Here is an 18,873-nt window from a genome sequence, read left to right on the forward strand (position 1 = left end):
GCATACAGTAGGGAAGTAAAGGCACTTCCTCCTTCCCCTCAACCAAACCAGTTTAATAGGAAGTCGGATATTCGTGTCAATGGGGATCCAGCAGCTTGTCATGAGTTGTTTCAACTAACTTCTTTGCGTTTCTTCCTACAGCCAAATGTTACCGAGTTCAATCAGTAAAACCATCCAGTTGTAGTGCGTAAAAGTGGTCGCAGCGCAGCCCTTTCAGCCACAATGGCTGCGACGTAGCGCAACTTTTAGATCCACGGTGGATGAACGACAGCGCTCCGAGGTGCCGCTAACTTTTACACACTTGCAGGAGACACAGAGGAGGAAAAAACATGAAGAAACAGTTTAATCGCATGAAGCAACTTGCCAACCAGACAGTTGGAAGGTGAGTGTGTGTTTTAACAACATGCAGTATTGCAAGTTGACATCATATAGGTTACATTCTGGCAGGCAAACACTGTTGCTTCTCATGGTTTGTCAATATTTAGTGTTATCGTCTGTCTTGGGGGAAGGGCTGGGCTCGGTTACGTTTTGTGCGTAATATAGTTTGAGGAAAGTAAAGCATCCGTTTGAAGTTGAGTAATGTCAAAAAGAAACTACACCTGTCCACATGTCACATGAATTTTGTTTTTTTTTAGGACAAAACAAGGAGTTTGAAAAGGTGAATGGTTTTCCAGATGTCGTTTAATTAAGTATTAGGTTTTACTATTCTCCTCCTATTTATGTGGGGGCTTAGAGTGTGTCTGTGATAGTAATCAGTCAGTGACTTCTTTAGATTTAGGGCTGTAGATAATTCTTTTCATTATTGATTAATCCTTTTATGAAATACAAAGAAAGTAGAAAAATGTAATGTAAAGAAATCATACGTTCTGTGAGCCAAAGATGAACATACACAAATAGATCTATTTTAAGAATTACATACAACTGAGAAAAGCTGCAAATTCCCTCAATTTGGATGCTAGAACTAGGAAATATTTGTAATTGTTGCTTGATGGAATTGCAAAGGGGATTAATTGATAATTATAGTTTCCAATTAGTTGTCAGTTGACTAATAGTTTGAGTTATAATAAGATTAATTTAATTTCCTATATCGCTCAGTATACCTGGAGGTAGCAATTCTGAGCTTGCAGAAGAAATACTGTTTAGCCCTGCAGGCTCTCATCCTTTGGGCCCCTGTAATGTCTCCAGCTTTCACTTCAGTAGAGGTCTATATAAGATCATACTGTTATTTCTGCAGTTGTAGGCAAGGGTGTATACACAAACACATGTTTCCTGGTGTGTGGTGATACTGGCATTGAGTTTAAACACACACACACACACACACACACACACACACAAAATATCTATACCATCTCTTCCTCGCCTCTCCCTTCATCTCCTTCCCTACAGGGGTTTCCAGCCCTGTTGTCTATCAGCAGCCACCACTGAGACCAGTTATTACTGCATTAATGGTGTCTGCAGATGATCCTCGTAATGTGTCGTCAAAATGACTTTCCAAGCCTGTAGCCGCTAGCCTTGGTTTTCTCAGAGTTATTTGACCAAAAGTCACAAACCCAAAGATATTTAGTTTACTGAAATTTGACAAAGAGAAGCAGTAAATAGGCTACTCCAATTTTCTTTTTATGACCGAAATGATTAATCGATATTCAAAATAGTTGCCGATTATTTTTCTGTTGAACACCTAATCGATTAATCTACAAATCGTTGCAGCTCTACATCAGTTTGATTACACAAACTTAAAGAAAAAGTATACATTTACATCATCATAAAGCTCCTTCTTTTGATTTTTTTAACTGAATATTTAGCCTGAACCTGATTTTTAGATGGATTTAGTCTCCACCACATCCCCTCCACCGCTCCGGACACTGTTACTGTGCACTATAAAAAGTAATCTTTTTTCCACATATAAAAGCATTATTGACTATAGACTTTTGATTACTACAATAGCACTCGGATGACCTTTTCTATATTTCACAAACCAGTGAATTTGTGTCCCCCATGACGGTTTGTGATGATGTGGTTCTCTGTTTGGCATAGGAAGGGACAGGCACGGAGGGTTTTTGTGCAGTAAGCATTTCCATGGTTGTTGACGAGGACACAGCGGAGGGTTGGGGATGTCACACAGCCACAGAGGGGTGTTTTTATAAAAGAGGAAGCAGTTTGATTTACATGTAGTTGTTGCATTGTGGTTTAAGCTTGCAGTGTTTATGATTACCTGCATACCTCTGGAGCACTTTGGAGAGAGAAGCTTACACAGAACACTTTTAACAAAACGTATATAATACATGAATATAAACAGGATTTTACTGTTAGTACTCTGTGGTTGATGAATTTTCTCACTGGCTTAGTAATCAAAAGGTGTTTTTTTACACAACGAACAGTTACTGTTTCTACTTTTTCTGCCTCTCTGTGTTGTTTTGCTCAAAGTTCTTTGAGGGTCTGGGCTCCAGCATTGTGGGAGTCTATTCTTAGAACAATAGTTGCTGACCAGAGCCAAGCTGCACTCCAGTCAAATCAATGCTGATTCAATATTGATAGGAATCTAAAGATTTCTCATGTAGCTTTTTCCTTCAGGAGCCAATAAAGCCGAATGTGTAATGTGATCATGTGGATCAGTGTGTCGGTATTCTGGCTGCAGATCGTATCTATATATATATATATATATATATGAGAGAACATCTCAACCTTTGTTTAACTGTTAAAGTAAAGTAACAAGCGGTGACTTTCTTGTATGAATGTATATATTTGCTGCCCACATTAGTGTTACATGAAAGTAATTTATTTGTACCCATTTTATATATACAATCTGTTTTAAACATATTTTATGAGTTTCCTCTTTGCCTGGAAAGCTCTGTTGCTCAGGACATGATGCTGTGTACGTTGAAGAAATTAGCAGAAAAAAAGCAGTTTAGTTATATATCAAGAGTCAAGCCATCAATTCAAGAATCTACAGTATATACTGAGAGTATCAGTATTTTCTTCAAAACAAAACAAGAAGTGCAACATGAACATTTCACAAATGTTAAATGTATTCAAAAAAAGTCTAAAACTGGCAAAATTCTGATTGAAATTTGGAAATGTCTGATGAAAGAATAAGTGAACAAGATTATGAATCTGACCAGACTTTGATGCCAACTAAGGCTGCAGCTAACAATTATTTTCTATATAGCTATAGATTTTCTTGTTAAATTGCTTGGTCTGAAGAATGTCCGAAAAGAGCAGAATTGTCAATCAAAATATCCCAGGACCTAAATGTGACTTCCTTGTTTTGTCTGACCAACAGTCTAAAACCCAAAGATATTCTATTCACTATCATAGAAGACCAAGAAAACCAGGCAATATTTACATTTGAGAGTCTTAAAAACGATTATCAGACAGTTTTTGACACTTAGTGCCCTCATTACAGTATGATTGCCAGTACTTATACTGCGTGCTAAACAGCAAATTACTGATCACATATAATGAAAAACTGTCTGTAGAATCATAAAAAATAAGAATCTTTGACCAGTTAAAATATTTCTACTCATTGTATGAGCTGGCGACAGCAGAGTGCAGCCAAAGCCGTTTTTCAAAAAATGGTGGAGGATATTTCAGGCATTAGTGAGGTAAGCCTGTATCTGTAGGGTGTAGCTTACAGCAGTATTAGGTAATAGCTCTTGTGTGGGAGAGGGTTAATTGATCCCTGTGAGATTGAAATCTATAGTGTGGGCCTGCTCTGGTAGAGCAGGGAGACAGGTCTTCAGGGATTTGCGTGTGTAGACGTAATACCTGTGTGGTCGGTGTATTTGTTAGATATCGACAGGTTGAGCGATGAGCTCGTTTGCTGGTCTCACAAGCTCAGCAAAATTCCAAAAATGGGTGGAAATCTCTTTTGAGAGTTTGTGGTCACATAAAGAAGTAAATGGGTATCTTATTTCAGAGGTGATTTTGGCATTTTCTCAACATTTTCCAAGCAATTTGGAGTGATTCTGTCCTGTTTTCTGCAGACTCTGCTACAGTGTGCAGTGAGTTCAGTGTGTTTCAGACATCAACAAGCCACTTGGCAACTCCCACACAAATACACACACCTCTCCTTGTTGCCATAACAAACTAGGTGAAGATGATACAAGAGGAAGTTTGTGTTTGGGCAGGGGGGGAGGAATCCGACAGGTCCATCATGGAAAAGAGCCACGGGCACAAGTGGTGATGGGCTTGTGCATGTGTGCAGAAATGATATTTCACATTGCTAGCAGGTCTATCGTGTGACAACATTTTATTGTGGATTTAAGCATAGTATGGGCTGTGTAACTTTGCTGCAGGCACAAACGACAGACAGATTGGGCTGGAAGTGCACTTCTGTTTTAGTTTGATGGTCTTGTTTGCTGTGTGCTCATCAGTTTATTTGAGTTTAAACAGCAAGTTAGGTCTTGTTTTGTTGAAATATAACTTGTGATCCATTAGAGTAGAGTGTGAGACAAGTTCAAAATACTCATTTAATATGCATTTAATTCAAATTCCTTACCATAGGACAGGTGTGCCCCTAACTCACATCCTCTGAATTGCATTATGTTGTTTGGGTGTTGATGGTATTGTGTCTTATCTCTGTATGTCGAAGTTGTGTTCTTCTGCCTGTGTTTGTATTTCAAAATATATTGTCAGTATTTAACCTTTGGCTTCATATTTGTGTTTCCATCAACAGGGCTGAGAAAACTGAGGTGCTAAAGGATGACCTCCTACAGGTGAATATGACATTCTTCTTCTCTGTCACTGTTCATATACATCAACTGTCGGTGTTTGGTGTTTTAAGCCCCCAACATCGTCTTCCAGGCAGCGCTGCCTGGAAGGCACTAGGATTAGGCAATGGTTAGGTGCCTTGAAGTCGGCTGCCTTGAAGTCAATGTTGGGGGCTTAAAACACCATCGAGCTCAACTGTCGGAGATAGGGGTGTCACGATTAAAGAATTGAAAATCGTGCGAAATGGGCTTTCGGTTTTGACTATCGAAATCAAAAGCAGGATTGGCGATTCCCCCAGTATTTTTTTTTCTCTCTCTCCCTGCCCACTTGCGCACGTCTTAAAGCGTAACTCTGGCCAAAATGCAACCTAGGGTTTTTTTGTGAATGTACCCGAGTCAAACTTTCGTTTAAAAGCATATTTAGAACGGAAGCGCGACTTTTAAGATTTACCGTATTCTCGTTTTTCGGTCAAATGGCCTTTTGAATGGGAGTGCTAGGGGCACTTTTATGCTAGCCTCAAAATAGCTAATTTTAAAACGCTAAGAAGGCTCGACACGACATGAAACTTTGCTCGAAGTATCACCAGGGTCTCTACACCTTAACGAAAGCATTGACAACATTGTTTGTGTACCCAGAGTTTACTAATAAGAGAGGTTTTGAACAACTCTTGGCAAGACCCTAGGTTGCATTTTGGCGAGAGTTACGCTTTAAGAAAAAACAGACACAGCGTAGCTTACTGGCCGGTAGCATGTAGGGGTGGGAATCACATCGATATCATCACGATACTTATGTCACGATACGACATTATTGCTATTTGAAACATATTGCAATATTCTGTGATATATTGCAATGTATTACCTTTTTCCCAACTTCAAATTTTTCCCAATTTCAAATAATTTCCCCAAAAGGAAACTTTGTCAACATCTGTTTTATCTAAAAATATAGATTTCTCTGTTTGTTCATCTCACTTCAATTGTATTGCTGCAAAATAGGATTGTCAAGCAGACAAACTGACCAATACATATATAATAAAAGATCAATACTTGGCGTTTGTGTATCGATACAGTATTGCCACGGAAAATATCGCAATACACACTACTGTAGCTCAGTGTAAAAACTGCTCCTTAAGAAGTTGTTTTCAGGAAGAGCAAAATGCGGAAGTTATCAAAAGGCTTACAAGTTCTCCTCACAGGCTCTGTTAAAGCCATCATGCTTGAGCAGCTTGTTGATGCCAAGTTTCTCTGCAGTCTTGGAGTACAACTGCTGGCATTAAAACATTACTGGGGAGGTTTTCATTCAGTAACACCTCGCCAGCCCAGGGGTTTGGGCACTGTAGGAAAAATGCCCCATGGTTTTCCACTCAAGGCAAACCCTGGCAATGTTCTCTCTCTCCCTCTCTCTGTGTGTGTGTGTGTGTGTGTGTGTGTGTGTGTGTGTCTGTGTGTCTGTGTGTCTACTGAAACTATATGAGATCACTGCTAGGAAAAGAGTGTAAAGAAATACAAGAGAGGCTGAGAAAAGCAGAGCATGCTTACAGTAGCTTTTGTGAAAGAAAAAGTGAAGGTCAAGCCTCTCATTCAATCATAGACGTCAATGTTTTATGACATGCGGCAGTGAACTATGAACCTCATGTGGTTTGCACACACAGTAACACACAACACAAACACTTGGTGGTGAGCAAATAGATTTATATTTTTAAGCAAGAATGCATGTAGTTGTTTTGCTGTTCTCAACACAGTTAAGGCTTGTTTTTTGCTTTCACAGCGGTAATAGTTAAATTTAGCCATACACCATTGGCCCAAAAGCACAGCGCACAAACCGACCCAACCCTTCCAGAGAATGCTTCTCTCGTCTTTGGTCCTCGACCTGAACGACAGGAGCTTTGTGCTGCGTTAGACATTCCTTTAGCTCCAGCTCACAGTGAGGAATGTGATTGTCAAGCAGTCAGCATAGTTGAAGTGGCTTGGATTTCTTTTAGCATAACAACTTGAGCTCCAAGTCAGAATCTGTACCCTGATTACAGTCATGTTGATAAATAAATGTGTAGCTCACAGTTTACTGATTCTTGGAGCTGTGAATCAGTGTCAGCATTTCAATTGAATCACAGTAGTTGGGAAAGTTTTTCCCTCTTTCCAAACATGAGCAGAGAAAGAATAGTTTTTCCTTTCCCCCTCCCCAACACGCTCCCACAACCCTTTCCATGAACTGTCCAACTTGAAATTTGACACTATGATTTCCATGGTGTCGTAGTAATAGTCTTTTCTTTTCCATTTTTTCCATAGTCGTTTGGCCAAGGCATTTGTCTTGTTTGGACACGTCCTGCCTCAGTGGGAGAGTTGAGGAGGCTCTCACATAGCCTACAGTAGAGAGTCAGGCTGTAACTGGTCCCATAGCTTAGTATTTGACTGGGATACACAATGGGCTGCTGTTGTGGATACTGGAGTATATTCATATCTGATACTATATGTTAAGCAGGTATCTGTCAGCTAACCAGCGAGTGAGCTCAACAGACAACTACAGTGTTAGTTTTCCTTGTCGTTGTCAGAACACCAGCTCGTTCTGTAAAAGGAAGAGTTTGTCATTTTGGGAACACGCTTATTAGCTTTCTTGCCGAGTTTTAGATGAGAAGATCCATATTGCTCTCATATGTTGGAATTGGTTAGCTTAGATTCGCACAAAGACTGGAAACAGAGGGAAACGGCTAGATTAGCCTTATCCAAAGGTAACTTAAAGGCGCGCTAAGCAGTTTTGGCAATTTCTTCGCTGTTTGCTTTTTGCTCTCAGGTTTCTCTATAGAGCTCCCCCCACAGCTTCGGAATAGATATTTGGCAACACTGTGTAAAAACTCGCTCGGTCAGTCTGCCGTTTCCTCTTTTTCTGTTCCTCCGACAATGCTTTCCTAGCTTTCTGCTTCTTTTTTGCCGGCTCAGCCAGCCAATAGTGTGAAAAACTCCATCGCTACCTTGTTCTTGCTAGCTGGTTCCTGAATGGACGTATGTGTGTTTAGTGCATAAAGCAATTCGTTACATCGCGAGACCTGATATCACGCGATACTTCCTGACGCTGAGGCCGGTGGCTCGCCGGCCAAAAGTTGCAACAGGCGCTAGGGGGGAGCGAGACGACCACCATTCAACTCGAAAAAAGTCATATAACCATTCCAATAACTCCGAAGCTGTTCAGTGACGGTAAATTAAGCTAAAGTAGCTGCATAGTTCCCCTTTTAATTATCGTGATATGATACGTGTTATCTTTTCCTGGTTTTAAAGGCTGCATTACAGTAAAGCGATTTAATTTTCTAAACTTACCAGACTTACTAGCTGTTGTAATATTTGCCTTTTAATATTCAGTTCATCTAATATTTGCCGCAATATGGACATCGGTGTATTTAGTCAAAAATATTGTGAATATTTTATTTTTCTCATCTAACTCTAGACTAGAAAGAGAATAAGCGAGTCAAACTATTTCTTTAAGCAGACATGACTATTTGGAGATCCTGTTTCTGCTCTGTCATCAGCTAACCAGCCATCCTGCCAACAAGATCAGCCATCAGTTCACCAGCTATCCAGTCTGCCAAAGCAGCTCCAAGCCAGAAAACAAAACTGTATCCACCCTCCCGGGTTCCTCTGTGACTCACTAGACGTTCCACATTTTTTTGCTGTGGCAGGTCAGAGGTCGTCAGCTAGCTCTGTTCACTATTTTCATTGCTGTCTGGAAAAAAAGATGGCAGTAACTATCCTGTAAACCTTTGGACAGCTCCATAACTGGAGAGGCAGGCCTAAGGGATTGTGTGTGCTTGTGATCAGGGAGTTTTCCTGCGTTTTTTTTTTCCCTCCTCAACTCTATGACGTGTGTGTGTGTGTGTGTGTGTGTGTGTGAGAGTGTGTGTGTCGCAATAGTCTGTTTCCATAATTTAGTTTCTCCCTGAGGCCAGAACTCCTTTTGTGAGCAGAGTAAAGCCGGCTGATATTGAGACGTGAAGCTGGCTAATTGAAAGTTAAGATTAACAGACTACTTTTTAATTGGTTATGTTAAAAGGAGGTTATAGGAGTATTTTTCATTATTGAATCTATGCCAATACTTCATAGCGGCATCATAATGCCATAAGTAAAAAGAAGCAGACAAGTAACAGAGAAGGATAGTTCAACTTTGAGACATTTCAGATGTAAATGGTGCAAAACAGACTGCAATTCTGTACACTCATGAAAAACTCAGGCCTCTTTCTTTCCATCTTGGCACCGAGTGTTGGAGGTCTGGATCCAATCGGTCTGTCACCAGATGGAGCTAGACTTCCACGCATTAATCAGAACTGGGGATCAGCTGAATGGTGAGCGAATCAATTGGGTCCAGGCGAGGAAGCCAAATCCAGCTGTGGTCTGGCATGGAGCAACAGCTGCAGAAAAGAGGGAGGCGAGAGTAATGGGAGAGGGAGGAGGAAAAGTGTGTGTGAGTGAGAGCACGACATGTTGTAAAGAGAACAGCGAATTAGCAAGAATAAAATTAAAGGAAGAAGAGTGAGAGCAAGATGGGGATCAGACAACAAACAAGGGGATGTAGTGAGACAGCTAGATGTTTACACTCAAACAGGAAGAGGAAGTGGATACTTAAATAGTATTGAAACGAGCAACACATTACATTAAATGAATTGGCTTTAAAAACTATACTAGTGTTTTGCACGCTTTAGCAGGTTAACTATAATGTTTGTATACTTGACCTTACCGCATTTCCCAAAGCAAGTTGTTAGTTTATTAGACTATTTAAACCATTCTGCCACTGGCTTCAGTTCATTTCAGTAACGTATGAAAATCAACAAGCAGAGACCTGAGACTTCAGAGTAGACTAACGTTATTGTCACATGGTCATAAAGTTGCAAGCAGAGACTGAAAACCATAGATATAAAGCAATATATGTAATTTGTTCTATATCTATGCTGAAAACTCTCACGTGGTGCATTCAAGGACACTCTGACATCTGAGCTCACAGAGTTGGATGCGAAATGGCAACTTCTTTCATTGGTACAAAATTCAGGTTTTTATGTTTAGAAGATCAGCGTTTTTTGTATTTTAGGATTGATTTTTGAGCTCTTGGATACTGTGTTTTTCCGCAGTAATATATCTTTTTATATTAGGCCATTGTGGGCAATGTTGCAAATCAATTAATAGGACGTGTTTATGGCTATATTGGATTTTTATATAATTTTGACATTTTCAATGTGATGAAGTAACTTGATCTGATTTTTATATTGCTGGATTGTCCAAAACAGACTCTCATATTCTCAACTGATTTTCCAGAAAATGTATTCTAGATAACTTAATTTTTTCGCCCATTCCTAATGGATTGTTCTTTAATGCACAAGTTTTAGCTGTATGTGAAGAAAATATAACTTCCACAAATGAAATTAATTTATAAATAGTAACTGTGAAGGATTAACTATCTCACCAAAACGCACTGATGCTTTGCATCCAAATCGGCATTGATACTGACCTTATGAAGCAGGTTGAGTATCGACCATCGGCCATATATGACCATTTCACATTGAATACGTTTTCTGTGTCAATTACATTATAAAAGTCACTGTTTCTGCTGTAAGTTACATTCATTTGGTCAAAGCATTCCCTTGTGTCTTATTTTTTCTAATGAGTTCCTGCGGTGAAGTAACCATTACACAGAGTATAGATTTGGGGAAAAATGTATTGAATGGGTATTCAATATTGGCAGTGAAATTAACTTAAACCACTGGCCTGGAAGGTAGAAAAGTGATCTGAATACATAAGGTAAGGTAAAGCATACATTATTTGTAGATATGGGGTAAAAACATGCAAAACTACATATGATACTGCTCATGAACTATTACCAGTAGATCAGGCCTGCAGTCAGAATGATTCATCTGTTCTTCCTAATATCTCTGCATGGAGTCCTCATATGTTGAGACAAAGAAGCTTTCCCTGTTAGCAGTAAAGACCACAATACATCAGTCTCTTACTTATCTGCCATGATTCCTTCCATCTGGCTGTCAGAGCTGCCTGTTGCAACACTGCACACTGCAGAATACAGCTAGACAAACAGCATTGACATCCTCCATCATTTTTCAATAACAAGGGCAGGATGGAAAGTTTAGAGTTGGATGTGCGCTGGTGCAGCTTCTTGTGTTTTTAATTTGTAACTCTCACCTGGATTGTTTCAGTTAAACAGGAAAAATCTGTGCGTATGTATCCTCTACAGTCACAGTTGGCCTGTTTTGTTTGTGCGGATTTTATAACATTTTGTGTGCACATGCAGATCGAGAGGCGGTTGGAGTTGGTGCGTTTGGTGTCGCACAACACACACAAGAGGCTGGTGTCCTGTCTGCAGGGTCAGCTGGGCACAGACACAGAGAAGAGACATGTAAGTGATGCTCAGTTTCTCTTTACTGTTTTTTCATTCGGCAGTTGCACTTTGTAGACACTTGCAACTTTGAACAGGCGTATCATAACCTCATCTTATTATCTCAGCATGTTAGCAATACCCTACATAGTCAGGATCTCTATGTAAAGTTTTCCACTTTGCTGTCAGTCACTCTGTAGCTCATACAGAAATTAAATAAGGGTGAATCATTGTGACACCATTGTCAGTATTAGCAAGAATCTGCTATCTTGTGCTATAAAACAGGATCTCCTCTTAATGCAGCACATTGATATGAGAGACACTCAAGAGGAAAATATTCAGCACTGGCCTCCTGCCAGCTTCACTATCGCTGAATAACAGACCTACCACACACACACACACACACACACACACACACACACACACACACACACACACACACAATAAAACTGAAAAAAATCAGTGTTATGTTACTTTGTCGTACTTTTATATTTTAGGATATAATTATTAAATGAGGAAAACTCCCAATAGCTTTTGATATGTATGGCTGAAAAATAAAGATTATTTGCACTAATTACCTAAATCGTAGACGCTTGTCATTGGGTTATCTTTTGGCTTTTTTTTCCCCCTACATACTTAAAGTAGGCTAAACATTATTTGCTGATCTGCTTGCAGAAAAAGCTTCCCCTGACGACGCTGTCCCAGGCCATGCAGGAGGGAGGCAGTCAGCTGGGAGATGAGAGTCTGATTGGGTGAGATGCCTGTCTATCTCAAAAATAAAATTCCATTAATCTCAATTAACCATAATACAACATTGAAAGTGATTGAGTGGAAGGAATGTGAAGGATCTAACAAGGGGCCTCTTGTGTGTCTGAGTGTTTTCTTTCACATTAACATTTTTCATATTTGTATACATTCCTGTGTGTGAGCAGCAAGATGATGGATGTGTGTGGGGAGGCTGAAAGCAGACTAGCGGCTGAACTGATGCACCATGAAGTCCAGATTGAGAGAGACATCCTGGATCCTCTCAACCAGCTGGCTGAGGTGAAAACACTGCAACTCTCTTCATACTGTAGTGATCCCTTATGACCTGCATGGATCTGTATTTAAATTGTAAAACAGCCTGTACAAGATCTGTACACACTGTGTCTTTAATCTTCGGATTGTGGCAAATTCAACATGGCCTTTGGCATCTTGTGTGTTAGATCACCATTCTGCATGATTCATATTGTTAAAAGTTCTCACGGGAAAGGTGTTATCCTCAGTGTTGACTATGACATGCGTGTGTACTCATGCTGTACTCATGATCCTCACTGTTTCTCTCACAGGTCGAGATTCCCAATATACTAAAACAGCGAAAACAACTCGCCAAACTGGTTCTGGACTATGACTCGGCCAAGACGAGGTACACTGGGTCTTAGTCTTCATTCAGCTCTATTATTATTATTAAATGTTAACTTTAATTGCAAATGAACAAAAGTTTGCATAGATAGAAAGGCAACTTTTTCAAATCAAATATGCTCATGCTAACAGTAGACCAAGTGTCTAAATAATGTTTTGGCCGGCAGGTGGTACCAGGCAACAAAGTCCACCAACCAGGCTATGGCAGCTAAGACTGATTCGCTCAAAGATGAGATGGACGAGGCTCTCAACAAAGTAGAAATATGCAAGGTAGATCTTGTTTTAAATCTCTCTCGCAATTCAGTTTTCTAATTTAATACTCACTCACTTCGGTATGCTGTATACACAGTATTTAATCAAGACACTTTTAATCTGATGGCTGTACATTCCAGCCAGGGTCTCTTCATCAGGTTAGGATCATATCTTATGAACTGGCTGAACAAAGGAAGCCTTGTAACAGGAACAAATACGCTATGCACATTATTAGGACCACGTAATTAAAGGTCATTGCTTTGTCATCTGGAGTTCATGTGCGTCTTAATGAAAGGTTTCTGTGCAAAGTAAAGCAGGTTTAAGGTTGCCATAATGCTTTGCCATGTATGGAAATATATATATTTTTTTAATCCTACAGGACCAGCTCGCTGCAGATTTGTACAACTTTGGTTCCAAAGAGGGAGATCATGCACGCTATTTTGTCATGGTGGGTGCACCTCGGTGTAAAAGACCTAGAACTAAAATGGAAATGTGATGCAAATATGTTCCATTTCACTATAACTGTATTATTTGTTGAATTCCTGCTTCACTGTATGCCAAAGGTTTGTTTATATATGTTTTTGTTTGTTTGTGTATGTCTACCAGTTATTAGAGGCGCAGGCAGACTACCACAGGAGGTCTCTGGCAGCTCTGGAGGCAGCTATACCGACTATCCAATTACAGCAAGGTGAACAGAAAGACATCAAACATGCATTCATTAAATCTGCAAACAATATAATAGAGCATAACATTTGCATGCATTCATCGTTAAACCCCAATGTAGTTTTAGAGCTGGTATTCGTTAATACATTCTACAGCACACAAGCTGCTCTATACTCTAGAAATGTTGCCTGGCTTGTTAGGTTGCACCTGTCCTTGATCGTGCAAATAAAAAAAATCAATAAAGTCAGCTTAACGGAAGCAAAGCATTTCTTTCTCTTTCTCCGTGAAAGTTTCAGTTTTTCCGTTTTTTTATCGACTTTGAGCACAATCACAGTAATATCACTAGTCAATAATCGCCACGCAAGTTTTAGTACTTAGAGAGCTGTCTCAGACTTATCTAATGCCACTTCTGCTTTTCCTCTGGTTCTATTTAATGAAGTACTAACAGCTTAGAGGTGGACATACAGCAGACTGATGGTAATAAAGAGGAGCATAGTAAATTTTTCAGTCATTTTTCAGAAATCAAATCTCAGTTTCTCTCCTAAGTTGTGTTTCCATAGTGCGTTTACATGCACTTAAGTAACCAGGTTACAATCAGCTTCCTGCAGTAATGAGAAATTCTTTAATGGGGGGATTGAAGAAACTTGATTTACTTGGCTAGATTTCTCCTGGAGAAAGAGGATTTCTAGGCTTTTAACATGTATGCATGTGCATGATAAAGACTTCAGACAGGGAAAGTATCACTGTGACAGCAAGCCAGTGGGATGAAAGGAGAGATCATTACACCTAGCAGTATTACATCTTCACTGTCAACTATAAAATAACTATAGAAGAATAATTGATAGACAAAGAACAGAAATGCTGTCAAGCACTAGTCTACACTGAGTGTAAAGACACTGACTTCTCTCCCAGACTGCTGGATGGAGAAGCCGGCATTCGGCATGGCTCTGGAGGAGCACCTGAAGAGGAGTAACCGTGAGATCGCTCTGCCTTTGGAGGCCTGCGTCATGATGCTGCTGGAGACCGGCATGAAGGAGGAGGTATGGATAGAGTGATGGCAGAAGAGTAGGAGAAACTAGGGCAAAGTTGAGGGTTAATTAACCAGAATTTGGACAAAAATTTCTACCCATAAAACTTCACTCTGTCGGAGTTGGAAGGAGATTACTCTCTAGAAATGGCACATACAGTCTGGAAACATCTGTGGCTAACTTGTGGTCAATTTGCCACAGGCTGAGGAAACAAGCACTGTGTGTGTGCAGGCATCTGTTATGCATTAGCATGATCACTATTGCACTCTTAAAAATGTAACCGTATCACTGGACTCCCCAAGGAGGGCAGTTTTATTAATGTAAACTAAACTCTTGCTGTACATCTGTCTGCTACTCATCCCAAAAGAGCCACATCTCTACTGCTAACAAAAACAACTTGACTTTCTCAGTCATTTAGTAGAATTTGTGTGCTTTACTTCTCCTTTACTGATACCAACCCAGACTCACTTCTTTAGTTTTAGGATGAAACTGGTCACCTGTACCTTTCGAAAAAAGCACTAATCAGTCATTTTCTCTACGTTTTCCTGGCAGGGACTCTTCAGAATAGCTGCCGGAGCTTCCAAACTGAAGAAGCTCAAAGCGGCGCTGGACTGCTCCACCTCGCAGCTTGAGGAGTTCTACTCTGATCCCCACGCCGTCGCCGGTACAACCTCTTCTACAAATCCGCAAAAAAAAATGAAACCATCTGGCCTAGATCATTTTCTCATAGCTTTTCTCTTCATACACAGGAGCCCTGAAATCCTACCTCAGGGAACTTCCTGAACCTCTAATGACTTTTGGCCTGTATGATGAGTGGACACAGGCCTCCAAGTAAGAAGACACACAGATATGGCTCTTTTAATATCCTGTAAAACAAGCTCACTCTGTGCTAATAAGAATTAAACACATACACCTGAAGCAGTGTACTCCCAGGTTGCTTTAGATATTCTGGTACTTGTGTAACAAGCTAATGGTGTGTGTGTGTGTGTGTGTGTGTGTGTGTGTGGTTTCAGTGTGTCTGACCCTGACAAGAGGCTTCAGGCATTGTGGGTGACATGTGACCATTTGCCAAAGACTCACAAAGCAAACCTCAGGTAAGAGCATCTTTAGGTATTTTGTATCCGTTCAGATGATGCACCACAACGTGTTGTTGCATTTTTGCTTAGTTTCAAAAAGTAAATCAACAGAACTGAATGTATGGAGTTAATTTCTGTTCCGTTTTTCACTTTCATAAGTGTGTCTGTAGATTCTACCTAGTTCAGTAAGTCATGTTGATGCCTTATTAGACGTCTCAATAGAGCACTCGCTTCTGCTTATAACAATGATTCTCAACCCGGGGTCCCAAGATAAATCTGAAGGGTTGAAGATGTTTAAAAAAGTGGTTATGAAAAATAAGAAAACTGAGAAAACTTATTCCTGTGACACAAAATGATCCTTATATTTCTAAGTTCTCTCTAATTTATGATATATATATATATAATATATGCCCGGGTGTCAGCCGTGGCTGGAGGCATTATGTTTTGGGTTGTCCATCCCTCCCATTCTTGTGAATGTGATATCTCAGGAGCCCCTGGAGAGAATTTCTTCAAATTTGACACAAAAATCCACTTGGATTTAAGGATGAAGTGATATTTTGTGAGATTTTGATTGTCAACGGTACTGAAGATACTAAATTGACACTAATCATGGGTGTCCACCTTGAAACAGTGGTGATTGTATAGATCTTCTGTGATGCCTGGTTGAAGATAAAATACACTTTATACCTTTTATTAAATTGCTTTAAAGTCTTCACTACATATATTATATGAGTCTGGAAAGACATGGATGTAAACTGCAAGTTGGCTGAGGCATACAACCGCAAGGTGGTAATTGTAGTTTATATTGTAAAATACTGGTCACTTTTACCACTTCAGACCTCCTTCAAGGCCAAAATCCCCAAACAATTTAAGAAAAAAACTACTCTGGTTGAGCTGCTGCAACTCCTATCCACACCAAGGCCATCCGTTTGCTTTGGGGCTTAGAATACCAGTTGGCTAACTAGCCTGCAATGAAGAAACTGTTTCAGTAGCTTAGAGGTTTTTAAAGCAATTGGAGTCTCTGTTTCAGGTATCTTGTGAAATTTCTGGCTAAACTGGCTCAGAACAGTGAGGTTAATAAGATGACTCCCAGCAACATCGCCATAGTCCTTGGGCCCAACCTGCTATGGGCAAAGACTGAGGGGTAAGAACTGTGTATTGTTACGTCATGTTACCTTTCCCAGTACAAAATGAAGCTGAGGTTGATAAAGCTTCCTCCTGTCTTTGGTTGTGTTCAGGACGCTGGCAGAGATGGCAGCAGCAACATCTGTCCATGTGGTTGCCATCATTGAGCCCATTATCCAGCATGCTGATTGGTTCTTCCCTGAAGGTAAAACATCTCGGTTTGTCGTTTTTGCAAAAGTACTTCTTCTCTCTGTCTTACCTTAAAGAGAACAGAACAGAACAGAAAAGAGAACACAACACGAGAGATTAAGGGGGTGAAATGTCCCTTGAATGTTGTTTGTTGGTGTACTAATTCCTAATAACTGCCAAAACTACTGTAATCATCCTGAGAAGAACATAAATGTCTGTATCAAATTATTGTTCATCTCATACTCTTGATATTTTCTACTGTAAATTATTACAAGCATTAGAAGATCATCTTTACCATCATTGTAATTTTCGTCTCTCAATTTGCTTCCAACCTTCTTCACTCCAGAGGTGGACTTCAATGTATCGGGCATGTTTGCTATGCCCACCCACTCAGCCACGCCAGACCCCGATCCCGTCCTGGATAGGAAACGCCCAGGCAGCCTAGTGGGGCAGGACGGGGACAGTCACACCCCCCGTAAAGACAGGTACCTGCCTCGCCCCAACCTCAGCCTGCCCCTCACTCTCTCGTCCCGTCCCAAGACACTGAGCAGGCAGGAGTCGCGGGGCCCGGTCGTGTCGGCTCTCTATGTAGTGGCCAACGAGTCCATCACAGTCACAGAAACACCCACGGAAGATCTGCCCAGTCCAGACTTCAAAGCTGTGTCACAGTCTAATGTAGCTCCCATTAATCCAGTTATTGATAAGTAAAAGAAGGGAATGATGTTTTTCTTGTGATTTTTGCACCACATTTATGTTGAGGTGATTTCAGCACAAGTTAATCAGTTATGTTTTCCTCAAGATTGGTACCAAATGTGATGAAAAAGCTCTTTAAAAAAAACAAAAAAACAAAACATTTTGATCATTTTTCAGTCTCAGTGGGAAACTATTTTGTCTAGAGCTATAATTCTCATGTGTTACTCTTGTGTACTTTTGTGTTATCTCCTTTGTTTCCCAATTAAAGCTTGGGTCACACTGTAGGTTGCTGGTTTTATGTTTTGTGTGGGCTTCCTCTGTTGCATTTTGTTTGTATAGTGTGGCATCTGTCTCATCTGTCCCTGCAGAGATGTCGCTGTTCAAAGTTCTATTTAAAAGGTCACTGTCATGTGGTTTTATGTCCTTTTGGGGTTCTTCCTTCTGAACTGGTTTCATTGAACTCAGGAAGTGGCGTCTTTTTCTGTCTCCTGCACCATCTCTCTCTTTCTGTCTGTCTCGGTCTCTTGCTCTTACATTCTGTCTGATGGCGTGTAGTTTGCCCTCCTGAACTCTCTCCCCTCTCCCCCCTCCCTAGCACTGTTAACAAACAGCCGGAGCCCACTCCACGTAGAACCAACACTGTAAATAGAAAGCAGCCACAGCTAACCTCACCCACCTTCCAACCCCCATTGCCCCCTCTGGAAGCCGGGGGTCCTGCCCAGCCTGAGCCCCTGCCCCAGCTCCCGTCCCCAGCTACAGAGGCTGAGCAGCCTGGCTTGAGGGGTGCTAGTAGTGGTGTTGGTGGTGGTCTGGGTGGTGGGGTCCAGGTAGCCACAGTGCAACCTCAGGTTGTAACCCAGCTCAGCGCAGAGGAGAGCAGGTAAGGAAGAGCGAGCTGAGGTAGCAACAATACTCCACCGCCTGCTCGCAGCCAATCAGCAAATCAGCAAATCCTGTGCTCACCTGCCCTTTATGTTTGTCGTGTGTTTGATTGGTCTTTAGTTCCAGTGTCAAAAGGCCTAAACTATAAAATCATTAGAATAACAAATGTTTATTACGTCCTCAGCTTTTAATTTTACTTCATTTTTACAAATTAAGAATGCAATGCAACACAAATCATGTGATGTTTTGATTACAGGCAACCTTTATCCTCCCTGCTTATTGTGATGATTGACCAGTCCATTCTTGCCTGCGTGTCTGTTGGAGTGTTTGACGTCTTTGTGGCAATGTCTGATTTTGCATGTAACACATTACTGTAACTTGAACAAACTTTTCTGTGAGTTATTCCACGTGTGATAACTAATGTAATTAGCTTTTGAATGGCAGTATGTTTTATATATTGCTTGCATGAGTTCTTCCAGCACTTCTTTGTTAAA

General features: G+C 40.6%; 1 protein-coding gene across 6 annotated transcripts in view; it reads left to right on the forward strand.

Moving 5' to 3' along the window:
• The window catches only part of arhgap17b (Rho GTPase activating protein 17b), a 23,277-nt gene continuing 4,404 nt past the window's right edge, over window positions 1-18,873 (forward strand). For 5 of the 6 annotated variants that reach the window (XM_078270619.1, XM_078270624.1, XM_078270621.1 and 2 more), the window contains exons 1-17: window positions 1-382; window positions 4,676-4,715; window positions 10,987-11,091; window positions 11,746-11,822; window positions 12,003-12,114; window positions 12,399-12,475; window positions 12,639-12,741; window positions 13,103-13,171; window positions 13,330-13,411; window positions 14,299-14,426; window positions 14,967-15,078; window positions 15,164-15,245; window positions 15,428-15,508; window positions 16,521-16,634; window positions 16,729-16,820; window positions 17,151-17,289; window positions 18,093-18,377. In XM_078270619.1, coding sequence (XP_078126745.1) covers window positions 330-382; window positions 4,676-4,715; window positions 10,987-11,091; window positions 11,746-11,822; window positions 12,003-12,114; window positions 12,399-12,475; window positions 12,639-12,741; window positions 13,103-13,171; window positions 13,330-13,411; window positions 14,299-14,426; window positions 14,967-15,078; window positions 15,164-15,245; window positions 15,428-15,508; window positions 16,521-16,634; window positions 16,729-16,820; window positions 17,151-17,289; window positions 18,093-18,377 — 1,751 coding nt within the window. In that variant the 5' untranslated portion in view covers window positions 1-329. The remainder of the gene's footprint in view (window positions 383-4,675; window positions 4,716-10,986; window positions 11,092-11,745; window positions 11,823-12,002; window positions 12,115-12,398; window positions 12,476-12,638; window positions 12,742-13,102; window positions 13,172-13,329; window positions 13,412-14,298; window positions 14,427-14,966; window positions 15,079-15,163; window positions 15,246-15,427; window positions 15,509-16,520; window positions 16,635-16,728; window positions 16,821-17,150; window positions 17,290-18,092; window positions 18,378-18,873) is intronic. The other variant, XM_078270625.1, reaches the window with a different exon arrangement.

This window comes from Sander vitreus, chromosome 15 (assembly GCF_031162955.1).
Source record: "Sander vitreus isolate 19-12246 chromosome 15, sanVit1, whole genome shotgun sequence".
NCBI lineage: Eukaryota > Metazoa > Chordata > Actinopteri > Perciformes > Percidae > Sander > Sander vitreus.